Source organism: Drosophila takahashii, chromosome 2R (genome assembly GCF_030179915.1).
Source record: "Drosophila takahashii strain IR98-3 E-12201 chromosome 2R, DtakHiC1v2, whole genome shotgun sequence".
NCBI lineage: Eukaryota > Metazoa > Arthropoda > Insecta > Diptera > Drosophilidae > Drosophila > Drosophila takahashii.
In genome coordinates, this window is record NC_091679.1 from 41,868,824 (window position 1) to 41,893,004 (window position 24,181).

General features: G+C 41.0%; 1 protein-coding gene across 8 annotated transcripts; it reads right to left on the reverse strand.

The window, feature by feature from the left end:
* Positions 1-80: 80 nt before the first annotated feature.
* LOC108057123 (PH and SEC7 domain-containing protein) lies at positions 81-23,741 on the reverse strand. 8 transcript variants are annotated; one of them, XM_070213770.1, is made up of 9 exons: positions 23,470-23,646; positions 17,430-18,184; positions 7,569-7,960; positions 6,665-7,038; positions 6,226-6,354; positions 5,586-5,995; positions 4,073-4,865; positions 1,825-2,448; positions 81-1,048 (listed from the first exon to the last, which is right to left on the reverse strand). In XM_070213770.1, the coding sequence occupies exons 2-9, from the start codon at positions 17,584-17,586 to the stop codon at positions 502-504; spliced, it is 3,426 nt and encodes a 1,141-aa protein (XP_070069871.1). In that variant the 5' UTR covers positions 17,587-18,184; positions 23,470-23,646; the 3' UTR covers positions 81-501. The 8 variants fall into 8 exon arrangements, with proteins under 8 accessions (XP_070069871.1, XP_070069868.1, XP_070069867.1 ...); XM_070213767.1 differs by lacking the exons at positions 17,430-18,184; positions 23,470-23,646 and adding an exon at positions 10,540-11,271 and having other exon boundaries at positions 81-1,045; XM_070213766.1 differs by lacking the exons at positions 17,430-18,184; positions 23,470-23,646 and adding an exon at positions 10,540-11,270.
* Positions 23,742-24,181: the final 440 nt, after the last annotated feature.

A 24,181-nucleotide genomic window follows, 5' to 3' on the forward strand; every position in this document is an offset into this window, starting at 1 on the left:
TTAAAAATAGTTTCGCTCTTGTCACGTTACACAATCCATTAATTTTTTTCCAACGCTCTATCGTTTAAATTCGTTCAGTCTTTGTTAATCAACAACTTTGTTAAAGTGTTTATTTGTTTACGTTGAGTTGCGTTTTTTGTTCGCCAATTTCGATTTCGTTTTTTTTTTTAAGCAATCGAAGATGAGAAATATGTTTACGAAGAAAAAATGCCAAGTTTAGTTCGATTAATTAAAGTTTGCTCGATATAAAACCGTTTGTTTTGCATGTTTTGGTTTGTATTAAAATATATATTATTATTATTATTATTACTTCTGTATATATAAGCGGTGTTGCCTGCGTTTAACAACTACATTTGGTATATATTTTAGAGCCCCTTAAAAGATCAAACCAGCCAGGAATCGTCTTCTCTTTTCGGGGTTTCCCGTGTTTTAGTGTTTTTGAGTGTTCCAATCTCGAGGATTTCTGTGTGAGCTACTGATAAGCTACTGTGCTGTGTTAATCTAGAGTTCAACCCGCTTCAAACCGCATTCCATGCAGTAGTTCTCGGCTTCGAGGATAAACTTGTGGCCACATTCATGGCAGTACTTCGACCTCTTCGTACTTGTGCTCGTGGACGAGTTGCTCATTAGCGAATGCTCTGATGTGGTGGGTGTCATCGGTACGTTGTTGTTGTTGTTGTTGTTAGTGTTGTAAGCTGGCTGGGATTGGGATTGGGATTGCATCTGCTGTTGCGCCTGCTGCTGCTGCTGATAGTTGTAATTGCTGGTCTGTTGCTGCTGCTGCTGCTTTTGCACCGCAAAGGAGTGATCAGATCCACTGCTCGACTCGGCTCCATCCAAATCACCATCCTCGTTGTTGTTTGAAAATTCCGGGGCAAAGAGTCGCTGGCGAGCCTTGAGTGTTCCATGATCGATCTGCGCCTGCGTGGAGGCGTCCATCAACTTGGCACTGGCTGTGTGAGGACGCAGAAGTCCCTGGACGCCACGAGGAGTGACGGTTTGCAGTTCCGTGGAGCGCTGACGCGACAAGCTATAAGGTGAGTTGCTGCTAAAATTGTTATAAAAAATATATATATTTATATATTGTAAATTACTATTAAAGCCCTGCGTGAATCATTCAATTTTTGTTTTATCATAGTATGCCATGAAATTTCTGATTTGTTTAATTCAATTCTATGTGAAATGAATTAAATGTTTTTCTAATTCAATTCGAATTGAATGAATAATTTTTATGAATTTTTTGAATTTGCCAGATTTTTGTTGTGCTTTCTTTTGAGAACAAAAAGTGGAAAATTTTTAACAAATGTTAACTGCATAGTAAATAAAATTCAGGCAGAAATTGTCGTTTGAATTATTTCGGAATTCATGCCATTCGTTCATTCAATTCTATTAAACTCAAATTTCAAGTTCATTCAATTCTATTAAACTCTAAATTCTAATTAATTCATTTATATAAAACAAAAAATTCAAAATGATTCATTGAATCCATTTATGCATTTTATGCAAAAAATCATGAAAATTATTGCATTTCAAAAATGTGAAAATTTGATCATAAATTAATTTTTTTAAAATCGCTTAAAAAGTGCACGGATATTCATAATTTGGTCGTTAGCTGCTCAAAACAGTAAGCCTTTTTAATTTCATATTTTTAACAAAAATCAAGATCCTGATTTTCCACCCAAGAATTCAGTATTTCGACCATAAAAACGTAAATAATGGTCCCAATATGGAATGTCATACCTTTCTGAACTCGTAATTAAATTCCCAATCGATTGGCATTCAAACCTATGCAGGCCTCTAATTACTATATCTAGGTAAACCTACCTTCCATATGCCGAATCTGAGCTCAGCTTGGAGCTGGCTCCGCGACGTGAACCGTGCGACGAGGACATGGGATAGCCATCCAGACTGCTCAGCTCATCGGAGTCCGCCGAAGGCGAAGGCGTCAGTGGGGCGTTGGCCTTGACCTGATCTGATCCTGCATTTGTTTCCTCGCCCCTTCCGCCATTCCCGATGAGCATGCGCCGCATGGAGGCGCCCATTTCCTCGCCCATCTGCCGGAAATCGCTGTGCATCTGCTGTATCCGGTTCTTGGCATTGTTCAGCTGCACGTTGGGCGCCAAAGCGGAGCTATTGCTCGAGGATGGGGCCAACAGTCGGCTGGTGGGCTGGCTGACCCCATTCCCAGACTCTTCCCCGGCATCCTCCGTGTCGCTGATCTTGCTGAACCTCGCGTGCTCCGGCTCGTTGCCGTTCTCGATGTGCAGCACATCGATGGGCGTCTGGGCATTGCCGACCATGTGGCGCAGTGACTCCGGGGAGATGGGCGAGCGTCCCTGGGCATTGGCCTCCGTCTCGATGCTGATGAAGATCTCCCGCTTCTGTTGAAGATCCTGGGCTTCTCGCTTCTCCTCCTGGCTGCTGGCATTCGAGGCTTCCTGCGGCGACCTGTGGGCGGCATGGTGATGGTCTTTAATCTTGGCCTGCTGCTGACTTAGATGACTCTGTGTGGCTGTCGTCGTCGTTTGTGTGGGAAGTGCTGAAGTCGCTGCCTTCTGGAACGAGCGTTGCCTGCTCGTCGAGCGATTCATGAGGAACTCGCGACAGTCCTTGAACAGCGGGAATTGCTCGTCCTCGTTCTCGTTCTCGAACGAGGAGAGGAACTCCTCGAAGTCAAAGTCGTCGAAGGTGGGCATCGTATGGTGGACCATGGGCATGACCATTGGCAGGGGATTGGCCAGCAGCTGCTTCTGTTGCTGCTGCCAGCACTGCTCATCGTACTCCATGGACGAGCGATTGGCCTCGTCGTCCGCTGAGCAGTTCGAAGAGGCATCTGCATCCTCGGGAGAGGCATCGTAGAGGAACTGATTGCGTCCCAGACGCATCTTGCGCTTCAGCAGATTCCTGGCCTCGCCGGATTGCCTTCGTTCGTGGGTGATGGTCGACTGGGAGCTGCTCCGGCTGCGACTTTGCGACAATTGCTGGGGAGTGGAGCTGGCATCCGAGGCTATGTTACTGTTCACATGCAGATTATCGCAGGCATTGATCAGCTTGGGATCTATGTAGTCGCTGGCCACTGAAGGTGTTTCCCTCTTCGGACCAAAGATGCTTTCCAGTTTGATGGGTGTAAGAGGAGGCTGGTTCACCGGCTTACTAACAATGGGTTCCAGACGCAAAGGTGTAACCACCGGTGGATAGCTGACCTCCTTTGGTGATGCCACCGGCAATAGTGGCAGCTGGGCAGGAGTACTCAGGCTCTTGGCCGAGTTCTGCTTGCTCAGCGTGTTGCTCTTGTCCTTCTGCTCCTTGCTGGTCAACTGGCTAGCGGCTGCCAGCTCCGCTGCCTTGGCATTCAGCTGCTCCAGCTCGTGTTCGTATTTCAAGAACACGGCCAGGGAGTCCGTCTTGGCCACACTGCGTCCGGGGGCAGCAGCGGTTGAAGGAGGATCATTCACTGGCAACTTGAGGAGTTGCTTGCGGTTGGAGGCACTCGTATCCCGACGCACCACCCGTGGACTGTGGAAATCATTGCCGCAGGCTGCCCGCACAGGCATCTCGTCGAACTCCTCGGGCTTCAGGAAGTTCGTGGAGATGGGTCCCTCGTCGGAGAGACCGCGCTGAATGGTGGGTCGATAGTTGGTGGCGAACAGGGGGCGACTGTTCAGCATGGGCGTGCGACGGGGTCCCCTCAAGGAGGAAGTGCGTCGGAAATTGGAGGCCGGCGTGGCGGTGGTTTTCTGCGTAATCTGCGCTGGCTTACCAACCGCTGTGGTCAAGGATGTGGTCATGGCTATACTGGGTGTAGGTGTTTTTGGTGTTCTGATGGTGGTCACCACCTCCTCCTCCTCCGGCGGCGGCGTGCTGGGCGAGCAGAGCTCCTCCAGCTGCCGCTTGGCCGAGAGGAAGGGATCGTATTTGTCTCCCAGGCCGCTGTTTAAAAGTAAGATTGTAAAGGATTAGGAATAGTTGTATAGTTAGCTGTTAAAAAACCACCCATTCTTGCTCTGTCTGGCTGTCGTCTCTGGGGAGGATTAAGGATTAGGATTACTTGGTGCCTAACTGGGATACAAACCTATTCGAGGAACGTCGCTTGTTTCCAGGCGCTGACTTGATGTACATGGTGCCATTCTCATCCTGCTCAAGGACCACCAAACGGCGACTGACGTTGCTATTTTGTTTAATCAAAGGGGGCAGCTTCAGGACAGCCTCCTCCGGCTCCTCCTCCTCGCTTTGGTAGTCCTCCTCCTCCTTTTCAGGTTCTGCCTTGGGAATGGGACTTGACCTAGCCCGCTCTATGAGCTTAGCTGCTCGCACCATGAGGTCCTCCTGCTCCTCCTCCTCTTCGACTCCTTCTTCCTCTTCCAGTTCACTGGTATAGTTATCATCTGGCTCCTCCGGTTCGAAATCCTGCCTCTCATTGCCCAGCTTTAATCTAGGGAGCACTGTCTGACCCATGGACTGATTGATGGCCTCCAGATTCTGCTTTAATCCTGGCATGGGCAGAGCACGCAGTGGTTCCGAGCTGCTCATTATTTGGGATCTCTTCGAGGGTCGACAAACTGTCCGCATGGTGGTGGCTTCCAGTTTGATTTGGATCTCCGCCCTGGGCGAATCATCCTCGGATCCGGAGTAAACCTTGCGCTGCTTTTGCTGCAGTGGCACCAAACTGGAATCCAAAGAGGCAAACTGGACGTCCTTGGATACCAAGGGGCATGATTGCAGAGCACGCAGCTGAAGATTGGGATTCTCTTTGGTGCGAATGCGTCGACGTGCCTGTTGCACGAGGGATGTGGAGGATTGGTGTTTGCTAGACAGACTGGCCATTTCCTGCTCATCCATTTCCACTTTGCAAATGGGGGTGCCGCCTTCAAAGGAGCAGCATGATGGATGGGAGGTTTGGGTAGTTGGGTTAGCCTTGGTTTTACTAAGGGGCTATCATAAAGTTTTGGGAGATTTCTATTGCTAAGTGTGTACTGCAAATGTTTTATTTTTACCCATTTACTTTGATTAGATTAATTAGGTTTTTATGATCTTTAAACCTTTTTCCATATCTTAGAGATTACTTTGAATAGATAATATTTTTTACACGAATTCTAACGTTTACTTTGGAAACTATTGAACATCATCTTTTTACTATCCTAAAGACAATTTAACATTTACTCAGGCTCTTCTCTCCAATCCACTACATATACAAAATTTATACTCTAAACTCTGATAAATTAATTAGATTTGTAATATTTGGATCCAATTTAACATCTTATACAGCCTCTTTAATACTCTATGAACAAAAAACTAATTAAGTTAAAAAGCCCTTCAACCTATTAATTATATTTCTCCTTCGATACCCTTGACTTCTCATTCTAAAGCTTCTGAAAAAATTTAAAGCCCAAGTAGATGCACTTGCACCTGAAGTTAATGCTTCGCTGATCTCCCGAATGCGCGCACTAATTAACGATCATGAAATGGTTCCGGCTTCTTAGATCTTACAAGTTTTCGAACCCCAAGTTAATTGCAGAACTGCATGCCACTTATAAGAGTTGGAGATCCCGTAAAATCCAATCCTAAAGTAAAAGTTCACCCCCTACCTTTGCGCTTGATCAACCCATTGAGCTCGTCGAATGTCATGGATACTTGGGGTAGATGGGGCAGGCTGATCTCCTTATCAACCCCGTCGATTTTATCCAATTTGGATCCGCCTTTACGACGTCTAGCCGGTTGAAGAACTGGTGCCTCCAAGCAATCTAGTTTGGCCAACTGGCGAGCATCTCCAGTCCTCAAACGCTCCATAGTCTCATCGATTTCGCTGCAGGATTCCGGCTTGGATCGCTTGGAGCGACGCAGTGCAGCACGTTCCCTGGGCGGTGGCGGCGGTGAAGATGGAGGATCCTCGTGGTACAGGCTCACCTGGTTCTGGGTGACCGATGAGCTCGCTTTGCCACGACCTGCTCCTCCTGATCCCGCCGAGGTTCGTGGTCTCGCGACTTGAGCTTGAGTGCTGAGGATCAGGATCATTTTTCGGGGATGAGTGACGATCGCTGATCGGAGGACTAACTACAGAGAGTGTGTGGGAACTACACGACGGTGGCTAGGACTATCAAATACGGATTACTTTTTCAAGGGATTAATCAACGACGACCTAAGCAACGCCAGAAGAGCATCGGGGGTTAGGACTAACTATCTATTAAGGAGATCTCAAAGATCTATATAGATAAACCTTTTACTCACTTATCACTGTGCACGGATGAGGTCATCGATAGGGACATCATATTTGGCTTGGGTGCCGCGATCTCTCCCGCCTCCAGGAGCTCCTCGTGGTTTCCAGAGTATTTGTCACGGGCCAAAGATCTCTTCGTCCTGTCAAACATGGCCAAACAAAATAGGAACGAGGAAAGGAAACAATAAAAGTGTGTGAATTAATAAAGAGATCAGAAGAATGTGTCAACTGAAGCCAGGCTTGCTTCTAGAGCTTTGAAAGAAATCGATATTTTCGATATTTTTACAATTTCTTATCGATAATATCGATGTTTTCAAGGAAAAGAAATACAACTTAGAATAATATATATAATTATGTTTATAATAATACGTCATAAAAACATTGACGATTCGTTAAACATTGATGTTTGAAAATTATCGATAATTTCGATATTTTAAAAGTTCTACTTACTTCAAATTGGGTGGCCTGTACTGCTTCCTGGCCTCCAGACGCTCCTTGGCCTTGCTCGTCTCCTGGCTGTTGGTGGACTTCATGTTGTTCTGGATGGCCTTCTCCTTGCACCACTCCACGTGGCGATCAAAGGCCTTGGGATTGAAGGTGCGATCGCAGTGGGGACAGCGATCGCAGGCCGGTGCCTTGATCCGCTTGGCCAGCGATCGTTCGCGGACGAGCGGAGCAGCCGGAGCAGCAGGTGTCCCAGCTGAAGCCTCTGGCGCCGAGCTGTTGGAAAGTGTGGAGGCTGCCTTCCGCAAAGAGGCTCGGGCAGTGGAGCGAACCATTTCCGTTTGCGACTTTCGACGAACTGGCAGCGGTGAGTTTACTGGCTGGAAGGGATTGGCAGTTAACTCTGTTGGATTAGTTAATCTCTAATGAGATAAATCTAGAGACTAAGATTACGTTCGCTATCTAAAATAATAAATGCTATAAAGTTTCTTATCTTTAAGATGAATAAGAAGAATGATGAATAGAATATAATTTGATTATAGCTCTATTTAAGTTATAGAGATTAAAGTTGATTGAGCTAAACAAAAAAAAAAAATGATTAATCCTTAAAAAAAACAAAAACAAGTTTTTGAAACATAGAATGGAATAATCCATACATTATTTGTTAATTTTATATGCACTATATATTTGTTTAAAAAATTTCAAATTTGTAAGACGTGTATAAGAAATCTATTGCCTACAATGGTGGATCTACAATATATATATTTATTTATTTTTTTATCTTTGTATATATATAAACCTTAACACTAACATTTAAGAGTCAATGCATAGGCAAATCCAATTAGATTATGATTAGATGTTGATAGATTAATAGTAAATTTATATTTAATTTTTTTAGAAATGAACTCACCTCTGTTGGAGCAGCAGTCACAGAAGTGGTCATAGCCTCGCGACTGGTGGTCGGAGGAGAGGGCAATCCGGCCGTGCGTTCCGCATTGGGAAGGCCAAAGTTCTTGGGCAGCACGTAGGTGGAGAGAGCGGTTCCATCGCGACGTTGTCGTGAGGAGTCGAAGATCTTGCGCTTCTTGGAGGACTTCTCGCAGATGACCACGTGCTTGCGTAGGGCGTCCACGACGAAGGTGCGACTGCAGCAGGGACAGGGGGTCAGCTGCTTGGCCTGCTCGGGGACATATTCCGGCACCGGAAGCGACGAACCGGAGGTCAGTGGCGGAGGGGGCAGGGTGTCATCCTCCGCGCCCCCCGTCGTGTTTTCCGCCTCGGGATCCGTGGTGCAGCTCGTTGCTGTGTCGAAAAAGATGGAGAGGATTTTATTGAGAACCGAGTTTCGACAGGGGTTTCAGTTAGCTACGAGCACTTTGGCAATGTTTGTTAGATGAGGTGAGGGGTAAAAAATAAAAGTATTTCCCAACGTTAACGAAACAACAACAGAAGGGTCAGGGGTAGCAAACTGGGAGTCGTTCTTAAAGTCAAATCACACAGATACAGTAAATAGGAGAACACATAAATAAAATATTTAAAGATGGTGAAAAGAGATAAAATATAAAAAAAAGTTTTGGGTAAAAGCAATAAAAAAGCAAGCTGTCCAATAAAATTTTGTATTTTATAAAAAAGTTGAACATTTTAAATAATTTAAACTACATTTGTTTAAATTTACTAAAATTATACTTTCAAATCATAATGATAATTTAATAGCATATATTTTTTTTGTGTAGCTGGGAACTTGGTAAGCCTCATATCTAGATCAAAAGGGTTTGGCTAGTGCAGGGAAAGTTCGGCAATAGGAAAATCCCAGTCACTTTCCCAGTAAAAATGGCTGGCAGCCAAGTGAAAAACTCTGCTTGGCAGATTCATGGCCGATTGTTTTTATTTTTTTGGGCGACAAATTGTCTGTCCCACCAATAAATTCCCCAAAAACGCAGAGACAATGGAATGAAGTCCCAGCCCCACAAATTTATAGCTATTATTTCACTTCGTCTTTGGTGATCAGCCTATAAATTGTTATTTATCCGCTGGCCGCAGACTGATGAAATGTAGTTATGTCCAATTTGGGCAGCTGGTCTCCGCCAAAACTCTTTGCTTTTGGAACGTGGGCGGGAATTGTATCTCGAAGAGCAAATATCTGGTATCTCGCGGATGGCAGGTGGTTCTGCCCACGATCCTATAACTTGTGATCTTCTTGATCTATTTTCTTATTCTTCATATTTTACGTTAATTTACTTTAATTTCTTAATTTGCATACTATTGCACTTTCCAACACTGACGAATCAGGACCTTGCCTATCGTTATCGTGATGACTGTACTTTTTCCTCGTTCTATTCTCTAATTGCGGTGCTGGAAGTAGAACGATTCTTTAACTGTGCTGCAAAACCAATCTCCCGCTACATTGTGTGGGCATTGCGAATACTAATTAGAAGCATCAATGGAGGCGGCCACTACTTAATCACAGAGACGGAGGAAATCCAATTATAATGGCGGAGCCAGCACCAGCGAACTGGCAGTCAGATACCGATTACATCAATCAGCGACACGCACAGACAAGAGCAGCAAAATTTCCGCAACATCTTGAGAGCCCTGCGTCTCATTTCCATTGAAATCAATGCAAAGTTGGGTATTACGCATATTATTCACAAACATACATGAGAAGTGGGTGAGTTGTACTATCTATCCAACTATCTGTCTTGTGCTAATGATGCTCCTCTCCGAATATGAGATATATGCACATGCATTATGTGCATCCACTTGAGATATTTAAAAATAAAAACAGCAGGTCCCCACCTCCCATTTCGATCGGATCTTTAGCAGATCTCTAGCCAAGGGATTTCTTCAAATGGTCAAGAGTTTACTAGATCAAAAGTTGAAAGCCATTGAGGCGAGTGATGAATGCCACTTTAAATCTAGTCGAATATGGTCGTTCTGCTTGCCCAATCTTTCTATTTTGTTAGTTGGTGTCTAGTCCCAGGCATTTCCATATTTTCTTGTCTTTACAACTGGCTGGCTGGCTGGCTGGTTGTTGGGCAATCTCCATAAGCCACTTAAGTCTGCGTCTTCAGTGGGCCCATAAATGTGGTCGTGTGTGCAATATGCTAAAAGTGTAATACAAACAGTTTCCCTGTTCCCAGACGAAGCTCTTTTCAGGTTCTTGGCTACGCTTTGAACTCTCAACCCATTGACACCCGAGAAAGAATGGCCATGGAAACTTAAACCGAGGACCTAGCACCTTGGAACGGGTAAGCTGGGAACCAGACTGGTTTGTAATTGCTAAAAAATAACCAGACAGGAATTTCTAACACAGTTTCTTCGTATCTCGTAAATAAGTTAATATATATGAGGGTTCCTGTATTTTAATTTAGAATTCTTTAATCATCTTAATAATAAAAAAAGATCTTTCTAATCTTTATATAAGCTACAAAACACCAAAACCCTCAAAATAATACTCAGCTCGAAAAAAAGGCCTTCAGAATTTAATTATTTGTCATAGAATCTTAATCATTTTTAATGATTCATTGTCGACTTATTTCGAAATTTATCAAGAATTTTTTTTACAATTTTTTACAATTTACAATTTACAATTTTTTATTTACAAGTACCTATAATCTCTAACCAACAAGTTCAAACCAAGTAACCAAAAATCAACTGATTAAACTAAACTTTTCCTTTCAGTTTCATTGAGGAATACCGAAGGTGACATCATTTTCTAGCTGGGAATTGATAAGCCTAAGGAGTCAACCAAGAGGTCACCAATGGAGGGGAGATTAAACAATTGGAACAAATGTGGGCAGCAGGCTGCGATTTTCCCCACAGCTTTCACTAAAAAAAGTTCATTTAGCAGAAATTAGTTGTTTATTAGCTTTGGAAATTACTTGATTTAATTGCTGTTTCTGTTTCTGTCGCCGCTGTAGGATTGGCATGCAAATGGTTAGTGGCCACATCGATCTTGTTGACAACAATTACGATGCGTTGCAGTTGATTGCCTGGCTTATTGTTAGTTAATGTTGCTGCTGTTGCTGTTGCATTAGCAATTGTTGCTGCTGCTGCAGATGCTGCATCTGCAACCGACTCACTTGGCTTGGCATTGGCCAGCTTTTTGCTGTTGTTGCTGTTGCGTCTGATGGAAAATGTGTTGCGAACGCGCGAAAACGTTGACAGCTGTTGCTGCTGTTGCTTCGGCTGATGTTGCTGCTGCTGCTGCTGATGCGCCTCACTAAACTCCAACGAGTTGAAAGAACTTTGCAGCGGCGGCTGCTCGAAAACGTTTATGTTGCCGTTGCCATTTCCACAGGCAGGGCCATTTCCATTTTCATGCTCATTTTCCTTTTCATTGCTGAAATTGAGCTGCCCATTTTCACCACCGGCCAGCAGATCGTTTAATTGCTGGTACTCCTCGTAAACGATGCGACTGTGTCGCTTGTTGATTTTGGCCAAGGGCTGCGGTTTCTGCGACTTGGATTTGAAAATCTTTTGCCACATTTTCTTGCTCATCGTGAGGCGGTTTATTTCGGATTTATCTATCACTTGTATATATCTAAAACTAAAACCATTTCACAGCAGAACTTCCAATTTCGTTTGAACTTCACGCGCCGGCTTCTCGTGCTCAACTGAACAGCAGCAGCAGCAAGCTGCCAGCAGCAACAGCAACACCCGCCAGCAACACAAAGCTCCCGCAGAAACATGTTGCCCGTGTGAATGCCTTTTTTGCATGGCATTAAAAATAGTTGCACTCCAGTTTTGGCCCGAGTGTGGGTGTTTCAGTTGCTTGTGTTGTACTCCACAAAGGCCACGATTCTCGCCGGATTTCAGTTGTCTGCCGGCTGGCCTGCCCCTTCTCCCGATTGCCATGTTGTCTTTACGGCTGATTTATTTAAAGCCGCCGCCGCTGGCGACGTCAAATGTTGCTGAACCCTCGACTACTTGGGCATTATTCAGTCTGTGAAAGAACGCCTCCCACTTCCCAGTTGCCAGTTCCCAATTGAAATCTCACCCGCTCACCCGACCATCAGTCAGTCAATCAGTTAACATTAACCGACTTCAAAAGAGAGGCCATTTCCTGGCTAATGGGGAATCTGGGTGTTGCCCCCACACATGTGCAATTATGTCCACTTTTGGGGCATGAAAAACATCCATTTACTGCCACTGTTGCTGTTGCATAAGTGTGCCAAAAAAGGTGCTGCAACAGCAACAGTAAAGCAGCAACATTTGGCGACCTCAGCAACATGCGGTGTGTGTTGCAGACGCTACACATAAATAAACAGTTGGAGACACTTTCGGTGGAACTTATATAAATCAGGGGAATCACAGCTGGGGGAATCAGTTTGTAATTTAGATTACATTTCACTCGGTGAAAATAACGTATCTTAATAAACAATAGATTCCAGGAGTTCTCGTCTCCTTTTAAAAAGGTCTAAAGACTAGAATTGTAAAAATAAATTGCATTTTTTATTTATTTTATAATGGGTTGGAAGATATATGATTAAGACTAGATGTGTTCTGATTAAACACTTTTTGAAATCTTAAGTCTTCAAACGTAAAAGACGGAATATATTTAAATCTTAATCTTACTTTTGAGAGGTATCATTTCGGTCATTACAGCTTATGCTTAAACATGTTAGGATGATCTTGAGACCATATAATATCCGTTTGCAGTGCATCCTGCATTCGTTTTTCGCCTACATCAACTTTGCTATATTCGTGTCTTCTTTCCATCTCTGTTCGCTGTTTCTGTTTTTAATTGAAATGCGAATGCACTTTTGAGTATCGCTCTGTTCGGGAACGATCCCCATTTGTTGATGCTATAAATCTCGGTATATATTTCAGCATCCGCTGACGTCACCATGACTTGGAACTCTCTTATGCAAGTTGCCTTGACAGAAGACCAAATGTTGATGATTTTTGCACGTGCCAAAGGCGAAGGAGAATTATGTGTACAAGTCATGAACTTGACTGTGGGCCCATCCCTAGTTATTTATATTTATATCTTGTTTTTATCGAACCAACAACTTTCCTTTCGAAAGGGGGTGGGAAAGGTGGCTTTTTGGGGTGTAGGCGGCATCGTTTGTGGTCGCCCACGCGTCGCGACTTTGAGTCTTGGATAATCTCTTATAATTGTCACGCTTCGAGAGCGCCTACGAAAATAGAAAATGCGTTGCAGTTGCATATGGTCGCTGTTGCACATACATCTCGCTCTGGCGATTTTCACGGTGCAGCAAAAGAAGCCCTCAGGAAATGTGCTTGTGTGCTCGAAAGGGGCGCGTGCTTATAAATAGTCAAAGTTCTAGAATCTAGATGATGTGCGGATGGCGTTTTGGGGGCAAGGCGGCGACACGACCGAAAAACTATATTTTCAAAGTGAACTTAAAATTTTATGTTTCCTATGCACTGTTCGAAATATATTTTTATTATATTTAGATGGTGATGGTGTGTTTATTTTGTAATTATTAATTTTATTTTCTTTTTAATTTTTATACCTAAATTTCTGTAAGTTTGGCTTGTATCAATCCTATTTTAATTTAAATTTAAAAAGTTATTAATTCCTGTAAGTTCAGCTTGTATCAATCCTGTTTTAATTGTATTCCACAAAAAGTTATTAGATTCTAAAAAAGTTTCTGTTTATTTAAAAATGTATAAATTCTCTTAAGGAGATTCTTTTGCTACTAATGTATTGTAAATAATGTAGTAATGTTCTAAATTTTTTAAAAATTTATAGACCTAAGTTCTCTTTAGACCAAGTTCAAATAGCTCCCATTACTCATCAGGAATCCTAAGATCTATAAATGTTGTGCTAGTGTACTAGGGACTTTTTCGATACTGCGCACTTGGCGACATTTCCGTGGCCCCTGAATCTTCACCTGCCCCTCTCTCTCTTTCTCTTCAATGGAGCTATATTCCTTCTCCCTCTGCCATCCAAGAAAACACACTTCACATATCAACAACACAGGGCCGTCGTATTTTCCACTAATTAAGTTCTATTTCTTCCAGTCGTCATTCGCCCATAGCCTATAGCTCATGGGTCCCCCTATCGCCCCTCCGATCATCTAATGAAACCATTTCAGTTCATTGGCGCTGAATGTTTTTTTTGGTTTTTTTTTTAAGTTTAAGTTTGCTCCCATCGAACGCATTTTGCAGATTGCACAATTTTCCCTCTGTTTTCATTTTTCTTCGGCTTTTTTTGTTTCTGTCTTCGGTTCTGTTTTGTAAACCAGTGAGTTCCGAATGTTGTTGCAACAAATTGAAGTTGATTTGTTTGTTGTTGGCACTGCTGATTGCCTTTTAGAAAGTGTGAAATACTTTTGTGTTTGTATCGAATTCGATTTTGTGTGTGTTCTTTAGCTTTTCCAACTTTTCATTTTGGAGTGTGAGGAGAATTGGGCCGTTAATTGAGGTAGGTAATTTTCAATTGGATTTGGAACACATTCGATCGATAGGTGAAGCCAAACGATTAGCAATTCAATTTGTTAGGCGCTTGGGCGTCGAAACTATTTCAGCAAATCAAATTATAATTTGAAAGGCTTTAAGTGATTTCATGTAGGTAAGGCGATTAAAGTTAATTGTATAAGCAAAAAAAAAAAAAAAAATTCAATTCTCTAAAAAAATATTTTAAATATCGGTAAAGAGCTAAAAAAATTAAAGCTACAAAGTAGAGAATTCTAACTAACACTACGAAAAATCGAAAAAAGAAGTATATTACTTTTCGCACGGCAACACTGTTGAGAGCTATAATTCAAAGCTTTTACAAGCTTCTTTTGCATTTTGCCGGATTTTCTGTGGATTTTTTCAAAGTCTGTTGTCTGGCAGATAATTGTGGCCATAAATTTGTACCCACTTCAAATGGATATTTAATTGGAAAACTGCAATTCATCAATGTACAAATTTGTCAATGGCAGAACTCATCCCTAACAGAAAAGTGACTTGCAAAAGATTTTGAAAAACAGGTTTTTCGCGAAGCACAATTAACACCTTTATATGAAATGCCAGTAGAAAAAACTGGTTAACTTGATTTTGACTTTGGAATTCATTCTATGAATGTACGAGAGTTTTGTAAACAGCTTGTGCCACCTAAATGTGGTTCAATGTCAAGGAAATTCAGCGGATTAGCAGCGGATTTCAGAGAGAGGGAAGTGATTTTCGAGTGGGCCGAGGGAAGTGGGTCAAATGCCGCCAACTGGCTGTCGTTTAGGCCATATATTTATAAGACTGGCCATTACTGTCAGTTGGTAGGGCGACAATAGAGTAGTTTTTCGTACTTATTTATTAGCATTATCGGAAACTTGTTAAAACTGGCACGCAAATCTGACGGCCAGACGTGACTGACATGGCTAAAACGGATTGGAAATTCGTCGCAACGCCCGATTTCTGTCATTCAGCTGGCATATTTATCTGCCCTATAAATATGGTCTATAAACTAGCCATAACTTGAGCTTAGCTTTTTGCTTCTGTCAATCTTTAATTGAATTATTCTCGATTGCTGCGCAAAAAAGCACATTTTGGTTTCCACTTTAGTTGAGTTTCTTGTTTGGGGCTTGTCTTTAATTTAATTAAAATTTATTTATTTCTTTTTTTTGACTTCTTTGGCTGTTTACTGCAAATGGAAATTGACATAGATATGTCAGTTGCTGTTGTTGTCAATTGCTTGGCTTCTGTTTTTTGTGTGTATTTGCAGTTTTTTAAAATGCCTTCCACGTTTTCTGTGTTTGATTTGGTTGAAAGCTTTTTGTGCGTTTTTTGTTTTTTTGCAATACAAAACATACAATATATTATTTGCAATAATAACTGATGTCATCTGCGGGTCTTTGGGTGATAGAAAGTGTGGGTTTTGTTTTATTCAAGCGGTTTCTTTTATTGAAAGGAGCTTTAAACAAACATTTTCAAGTTTGTGGTTTTTGTGGGGTTTTTTAATTGATTTTCATATCCGTTTGTTTATTTAATATTGACTATAAAATTTAAAATTCAACTTTTTATTTGATTTTCTGTATTATTCTCATTTTCTATATTTTTTTTATATCCGGCAGATAATTCCCTTAAAATCTTTCACACTACACGATTTTATGGGTTTTTACAGAAACATTTAATAACCTCAGCCTGTTCTTTGCTTTTCCATTTGAATACCACACAGAGAAAAAAAACCAAGAACATTGCACTCAAATCAAGAACATTCGTTCTTAAAAACCGGGTAAGCACAAATGTTCTCATTTCGAGTTGAATGTTCTCAATATCAGAACGAAATGGTGTTAGCTAAAAATCCGACATTAAGTTCACTTCGTTCTATTTTCAAGTTGATTTTGTTCTTAATTCAAGAACATTTTTAAATCAAATGGATTCAAATATAAGTTCACTTGTTCTATTTTCAGCACTTTTTGCTCTCAATTCTATAGCATTTTGAGTTTGATTTTAGCTAAGGATAAGAGTAATTTATAAGTAATATTAAAAAGGTAGTTGTCCATTACACCTTATAAAAATGCGCGTTGCACTTGACTTCCAGCTAGTGTGGAAGTTCATTAAAGACTTAAGCCAGAAAAAAAGTCTTAAAGTCTCAATATCTGACTTGGCCTTGGTTCATGAAGGGCTAGACCCAGTTGGGAATTATAAATAAGACGAAAAGGGCAAATCTAATGGTAAGGTCGTATTGGAGCAAAGGAAAATGGCCTAATGCGTGCTAGGTGTCAAACGAAAACATCCTAACGCTTTCTAGGAAATCCATAAAAATTAGAGAATAGAGTTTGGAATCACTTTAAGTTGAAATGCAACTTAATTTTTGTTCATTCTTTAGTCCTTTTCGTTCTCAAACTGAGAACATTTTGAGGGATTGTGGTTTTTGAGAACAAAATCGATTTGATTTAAGAACCCTGTGCTAAAATAATAACATTTCGTTCTTATTTCAAGAACATTCTAAGCTCAACTAGATTTTAAGAACCAATTTAACTTAATTCAAGCACATTTAGAACATTTTGAACTTAAAAAAGGCATTTATATTTTTAAGAACATTTTCAACTCAGATGAGAACGTCAGAATTCTCTCTGTGCATGCTCAGTTGGTCATAAAAAGTGACTTCACGCTTCATTGAGTTCATTATAAATTCAAATCGCCCCCCTTTTTTCCCCTCTTGGTTTATTGGCCTTAAGTGCTTGCCTAAACACTTCCTCTAACACAGCTGGAGTTTCTTGGCCTGCGGCTGTGCATGCCAAGTGCTTTTTCGGTGAATCTTGTGCGCCTGCGCGGAAGTGGATTGAATATTTGAGTATTTTGAATTAGCCGCACATTGTTTGCATTCATATTGTATGCATTTTTCCCCGAACTGCACAGAAAGAAATTATCTTTGTTATTATAATTAACATAGTAAATCGATTAAATCATCCACCCGAATTCTAATCGAAATTATGAAGGAATTTGGTAGGGTGGGATGGTAAAAAAAATATCATGAAAAAGATATTTTTAATAATATTCGACAGCCCAAGTTTTTGGTCATAATTTGGGTCGGCAGCGCCCTATTAAGTGAGCATAGGGTTTTGTTCTGCCGGCGCGCTGCTCGCAGACGTATAACGTAGAACAGCGGTTTGCACACACACAACGATGAGCTGCCCAGTGCAAATTACTCTCACAAATATAAAACAAAATGTCAACCTATTTGTGTGCCGACCGCACAAGATTGAATTATTTAAGATTGAATTATTTCTTGTAGTGTAAGAAATCGATTGACAAGCTCCTAACGCTAGGGTTGTTTACAGTTGCAGTTGGCCTAAGTGCTTTATGAATGGCTTACCGAAATCGAAGTGGTACATGGTGGGCATTTCGCGGGGAGTTGTGGTGCGCGTTATCGAGTTGTGGGTGTGCAGACGGGGCGTGGGCGGCGGGGTGGCGATGAAGATCGGCTCCAGGGCTCTGGAAGATCGTAGGCTCTGCGGCTCTGAAGTGGCCATTTTCACACAGACACCGGCACTAGCGAAATTTATGCAACGAACTTGCTTTTAATTTGGCTATCACTCTTCCGCTTGTTGGGTAAGTTGAAACGCGAACGCGTCTTTAGTCGCCGGCGTTTAAAAGCGCGCCAAACTCTCTTTTGCTCCACATGCAAGTTTTTTCCTAACTTTTCCCGTTTTGTTCGTGTTTTTTTTTACGTGCTTTAGTTAATATTCATTAATGATTTTGCCGCATTGCTAATTAATCATATTTCGTTTTCACTGCACTTTCAAAAAATAATACAAAAAGGCTTTGGAAACAATTTTGCCTAATGTTTCTTTTGTTGTTTTCACAATATCTTTTTTTTCATGCACGCTATTTTCGGTTTTGGTTTTGGCTTTTTTTTGCGTTTTTATTGTATGATTGGTTCACATTTGAAATTCGCTTTGTTAGTCGCAGGTTTCCACCAAAATCCTATGGAAATACGGCGGCAGCGGCTGGCAGACCCAAAATTATAGTCTGCAATTGCTGTTGGATATCCGAGAGTTGCAATTGGTGTTTTCGCTGGGTTCCCCCTTCAACGCTCTAAAGTTCGTTGTCGTTTGTTTCTATGAATATCTGCAAAAGGTCAGAGCGTGAGATATGAATTTTAAGTAAGTTGTTTGGGAGATTTGGGGGATATTTCATTAAAACTAGACATAGGGCTCTTATATAAAACTAGTCTTGATCATCTTTTACATATTTTAGATCTTAAAAGAAAATATATTTAAGTATTCATAATAATAAAAACCTAAAATCCTCTTTTTTGATTTAATAACTTGGAAGATAATTCTTCTATTGTTTATTAGACCTGTTTTAGAAGTGGTTTCGCTATTCGTCGTCGTTTGGATTGTTATATCTATTGATTATTACTACTTCTACAAAATACCAACCAAACATTCACCAATGAGGCTAAGCGTATATTAGCTAATTTGCAAAAGTCCACAGCGAATTTCAGTCAACTGCAGGAGCGTGTATTTAATGGATACGCAAAGCGGAGAATATGATGAAATCGTCTAAACTTAGATTGCTGTCTGTTTTTTATGCTTTTGGGGCTTGGCTCACGCAATCGCAAAAATAGACAAAAAAAAAGGGGAAACCGAGTGAGAGTAAGGGTGATTGAATTGGTTTTCCTAATAAGCCAATTAATTACCGTTAACTTTTCGTTTCAGCCACTAAAGTTCGCTTTCGATTCGCGATGTCTCCCGGTTTGTTGCGCAGCTGAAACGAGACTGAAAAACCCAAAAGACCGCGAGAACCAAACTTTTGCTCAGCCTCTCTTAATTGCGAAATGAAAGTGAGCATTAAAAGCAATTGAAGATCTTTTGTGTGCGAACTCATCTCTCCCACAAAATGGGGAATTTCCAAGTTCCAAAATCGCACATTAAAAGACTTTTTTTTGGGCTACATTAATCATAAACTGAGTCAAAGGAGAGGAAATGAATCAAAATATGAAAATTTTAATAATAATAATCGATAATTTGCAACCCATTCTCATTAGAAACAACCAAGGCCAAATCCATTATAATAGCTAATAACTCATTAGCAATCAAATAGTCATTATAATAAGCTGCCATTTCAACCCACACTTGACTTGACTAACCGTACCGATGTTTTCGCCGACCTGAAGATGTCTTTATATATCCCGATAAGCTAATCTAACGCTTGTCTATATCTATGTTAGGCGACAACTAAATCTATAAATCTTAATAGACGTCGACAGACTTTACGAGATATATAGAACAAGTTTGTTGTTCGGTAATTGTTGGGCTCACTTGAGGCGATAAACTCGTTTCGATTTTTACATGTTCCCGACTTAATTTATGCCCCTCCCTCACACCCCAACCAATTTACCAGTTTTTCAGTCCCTGGCTCTACGCATAGATAAGGCCTCAAAATTTTTGTAAGATTATTGTGCATAATTTGAGTTGAAAGGTTTGCCGCTCCCTCTCCAGTTCGAAATTCTATTCATGCATATGAAGTGACTTGGAACAGTCACTCTTTCCATATTGGGATAGGGCTGCTGGACGTGCTCTGAATCCATCCGGAAAATCAAGTGAGTAATGGCATTTGAGATTTCAGTTATTGGGGTTCCGTGCTCGTACATGCGTTGATATTAAGTTATAAGTATTTCTCGAAAAAGAAATAACCAAAAAACCACAGTCGTGCTGTGACTCTTTCAAACTGGTTTCCATATAAAGCTAATTTATTTATTTATTATTATCCCAGCCACATTATCATCTTCATCATCATTTTTTCCTGCCACCCACTCAAGTCATTCCAAGACGTTGACGAACTTTATCTTGATCTTACTTCATATAAATATCATATGAGCAGCTCCCACGCTTCAAAAACTCAAGCTTAAAGCTCACACATTTCAATTTAAATGATGACAAAGTGATGGGAGTTTCTTGAACTAAATTTCGGTTACGAAAATAGCACTGGGGAAAACTAAAACTAGAACGAGAGCATTGAACCAGAGGCAATGTAAACAAAAACAAAAGCTCTGTCTTGGGTTTCCACTTTGGAATTTGTCCAAAGCTGTGACAGCTGTCGCGAGTCGCCTCCGAGTCTTAAAGTTCCCAAGTCTGGGGCCTAACAAGTGCAACACTGTCGTTCCAATTGGACAGGCTCACCTTCAAAAGTGGCTCTGACACAAACGCACTCTTGTACGTATACCATATATATATATAGTATTCTGCATCACTTTCGATTTGGCACAGTAACAGAGACGAGGCCCCAGAATGAGTGGATTCTCTTGTTGCAGGTGAAGGTCGCATGGGTTTCCAATCTGGTTGTGAAAGAGGTGTCAGCTTACACAGATATCTGGGGAGGGGGTTCCTTATCGAACATGTGTGTTGTCCCTTTTTTTTTTATCAGTTTTTGCTTGATAAGTGCTATTGCAGAAGAGTCAACAAATGTTGATCCTTTTATTTGGAGAGTTGAGTAATATTTACTTAAAGGGAAAAACTCTTGTGGGAAATTTCATTTATTAATTTATTTATAGAGTAATAAACATTTTAAATTCAATTTTGAGATAGGCTGTTTGTCATTATATATTTTTAAGGGATTTTAAGATATATCACAGTATATATCTATCTTAATATATCTCTCTAATTAAGATCTAGTTATAAAGTATATACTTTACACGATTTTACTATTATTTGCACTAGATATAATAGATCTCCATTTGCATAGCTTCGGCATTAGAAAACTCATTGGCTAATTGAGTTAATCGATCGACATGAGCATTTGCCTTTCAGCGGAATCAATTAAAGTTGTTTCTCTCTTTATCTGCAATGCAGCTGCATTGTCGGGCAATTTGTCACCACTTTAACAACCTGACTTATTGATCGTAACCGGGGAAATGTGAAACCTGCCACCCTCCAAAACCGCACTATTAGTAAACAAAGTATGTGGCACTCAAATTACCAGAAACCAAAGACCGAAAACCGATTAACCACAGATGATAATCGAGGGAATCGTTAGGTTTTCATAATTAATTTTGGCTAATTTTAAAGCTTTCGCTGAGCCAGAAGAAAGCCGTAAAACGTAGTCACAGTCGAACTCAGACTTTTTGCTTTGTTAGCCGAGCTGATGTCATTTGGCAATCATCTGAGCTTGGTGAGTCTGTTTAGAAGTCGTCAACACGTCACTATATGAGTCTCTAAGTCTCTGGTGATCGCGCGAAGGTTGCCCAGAATCTTGAAACAAAACGAGGCACATTTTTTGTAGAGGTTCAGAGGGGCGTACTCGGATCTCAATTTCAATTTCAAATTAGTGGAACCGAGAACACGAACGAGAGACTTTGTCAATAATACTCGCATGTAAGCCACTCGAGTTTGATGTTAATTGCGGTGTACGTTGTACTTACACATCAGTTGAGTTCCCATCTATACTTATATGCTTTTTATGCAAATCTTTTGCCATATCCAAAAAGCAATGGAAAAGCATTTTCTGCTGCCTCTTGTGATTGCCGTTTATTGGACTTTTTGGAGCGTTGCAAATATGCATGGCAAATGGCTTACCGACTGTGAAATACTTGTAGGCTTGCGTTTTTTGCTTTTCCAAAAAAAAGTAAGGGGTGTTGGGGAAGTGAAGGGAAAATTAATTAATTAATTTCCAGGCGAATAATGAGAATTGTTAATAAACTTGGGATTGTTTGCGGACTTAATTTAGGGTTGGAAATAGGAAATAATTATATATTATATTATTTTTTTTATATTTTATCAATAACTATTTATTCAGGAAAGTTCACATAAAAACTAAAAAGGTTTGGAAAAGGGGAAACCCTAATAGTTTCGATATAGACCGCAACCTACTAGAACTAAGCCGTGATCAAATATTTAAGGCCATAATGATCTTATTTGTTCCATTTTTTTTGTGTTACATCTCATTAAAACAGTCTATACATTGTTGATCTTTTACCATAAGCTATTCATGAGATGTTCACCTGCCAAGCCAACACATTTCGGTACTTAACTGCGTCGCGAAATTCCAAACGATAATTAACAGCAAACTTAACGAGCTCAAAACAAACGGCAAACAGTGACTGGGTCTCCGCCTCCACAGTGAAGCCTCCATCCCAGTGGCCCAAGTACCGAGCCCCCTTCCCCAAAATCAGTTACTTAGCCTCGATCTGCAATTAGCACACAAATGGCAAAGTGAGGAAAGAGCCATGAAAATGGGAAATACCCGGGTTTCCTACACTCGTTTCGGGTTCTATCGATTAAACACTGAAGGGAGCAGCGAAAGTTCTGGGGAAACATGGGCTATAAATGGTATAATGACGCCAGACATTAAAGCCGCACCCAGCTGGCCAGTCGCTGGAACAAATGTCCTTTGGACAGGGGGTTGCCGTTGTTGTTGGGTGGCAAACAAAAACTCCGTCCAGGAGTGGTAGACTTGTACTTGTTGTGACCGGCTGGCGGGCAGGTTGCCATGGCGAGAAGGGCTCCAAACTTTTTATCTGACCGAGCAGGGGAATATACCCATATACATATGTTTAAAAGGGTGCTGCCCCATTGATTGCCCCGTTGCATGCCAACTTTTGACCAAACAAAGAAACCCATCAAAACCCAAACGTACGAATCAAATGTTTCTGCGCGAAATTGGAGCAAGACTGCCATCATATAACCTAGAGATATATGTATGTGCATGGTCATATCTTATCGGCTAGATAAAATACATAATAGTCGGCAAAAAGCGACGAAAAAAGAGAACCTTATCTCTTCGGTTCGCTTGGGTTAGGAAATATCAAGATGTAAACATAATATGAGCCTTGGATATGCCATGGGAACCGAGGAGATTTCGATTTGAGTGCTTTACAAATATATAGATATTTTGCGCATTAATTTTATAACTGGATTTCAATATTTACTCAACTATTTTACGATAACTTGAATCTAAGACTGAGATAAGTCTGTCTGGGAAATATATGGATATATATAATGGATAAGTGAGTCAGAAATACGAAGATTATAAGGGAACGAAAAGGTTAGATATTAAATAAAGTTAAAAACCTTTTTATATCTCAGAGAATACCTTATACAATTATCATCTTTCGATCAATAGAAGTATAATCTTCTCTCAAAAACCAGTTGGTTATTAAAACAAAGTTCTGTTTGTTTTCCTATAACTAGGGTCTCCACCCATTTACTCTGCCTTGTATTTCAGCTCGTATGTTTACCTTATCGATACTGAAAAACCTGCTAATGAACAATTTATGATGATGATGATGTTGTGGCTGGTGACTAAATAATTGGCTATTAATATGGCATTTAACTTATCGCTCTCAAATCAACGGAATCCATGGGGAATCGAGTTACTTTTTCACCTGTACATTTTGTTTGCTTGGAAATTACCTTGAAGTGCGCTCCTTTCCTATCGAGTGGCTAAGTAATTGAAATTCCGCAATGTGCACTCAATGAAAACCGCTTAGACAGCTGAACGATGGGTTAATTCACTCCATATCATATCATCGTATCATAACACAGAAGCACAAACAAACGCGAGGGGTTAAACGGAAATGGAGGTGGTCAGGCGCCACCTTAATTCGATAAGAACTGCTTAGATCGGCCGTAAAAAGTGCAGAGTTATAAGTGCAACTTTTTAAGAAATCAGGTTTTCTTCCCAATATTTTTATATATTTATTTTTTTGGAACCCAACTTCTTACACCCGCGACGAGCGGCAGCAGCGATTTCAGACGTCTCGGCGATTCGACGAGCGCGTAGCGAATGAGCAGTGGAAAAAATGAGCTCCACCTTCGCTCAGCGCTGCGTCGATGTCGGCGGCGACTGCGCAGTCGGAAATCACTGAAAAGGTGAATTTTTATTTATTTCTCATACACATTTTTTGGCAACCCGGTTTGAGCCGAATCTTTCTGGCTGCCCGGTTTAGAGGGGGTAGCAACCCAAAATTCCAGAATGCAGGGGCAGGAAGTCCGGGGCTGCGTGGGCGCCCCCTTAATGTGACAGGTTTCGGTTTCGTCTTTGTTGTGGCCCGTGAAATTGATGCCACCAATTGATCGTCACCTTTGTGCGACACTTGTTGCTCACTTTTGGCTATTTTTAATT

Excerpts from the sequence above, each read along its gene's own strand:
- LOC108057123 (XM_070213764.1), bottom strand. The coding sequence starts at position 11,158 with ATGAGCAAGAAAATGTGGCAAAAGATTTTCAAATCCAAGTCGCAGAAA. Across the intron at positions 6,355-6,664 it reads TACAGGCCACCCAATTTGAA|GACGAAGAGATCTTTGGCCC; the intron begins GTAAGTAGAACT and ends CATGTTTGACAG. Across the intron at positions 1,049-1,824 it reads TCAGATTCGGCATATGGAAG|CAGCAACTCACCTTATAGCT; the intron begins GTAGGTTTACCT and ends TAACAATTTTAG.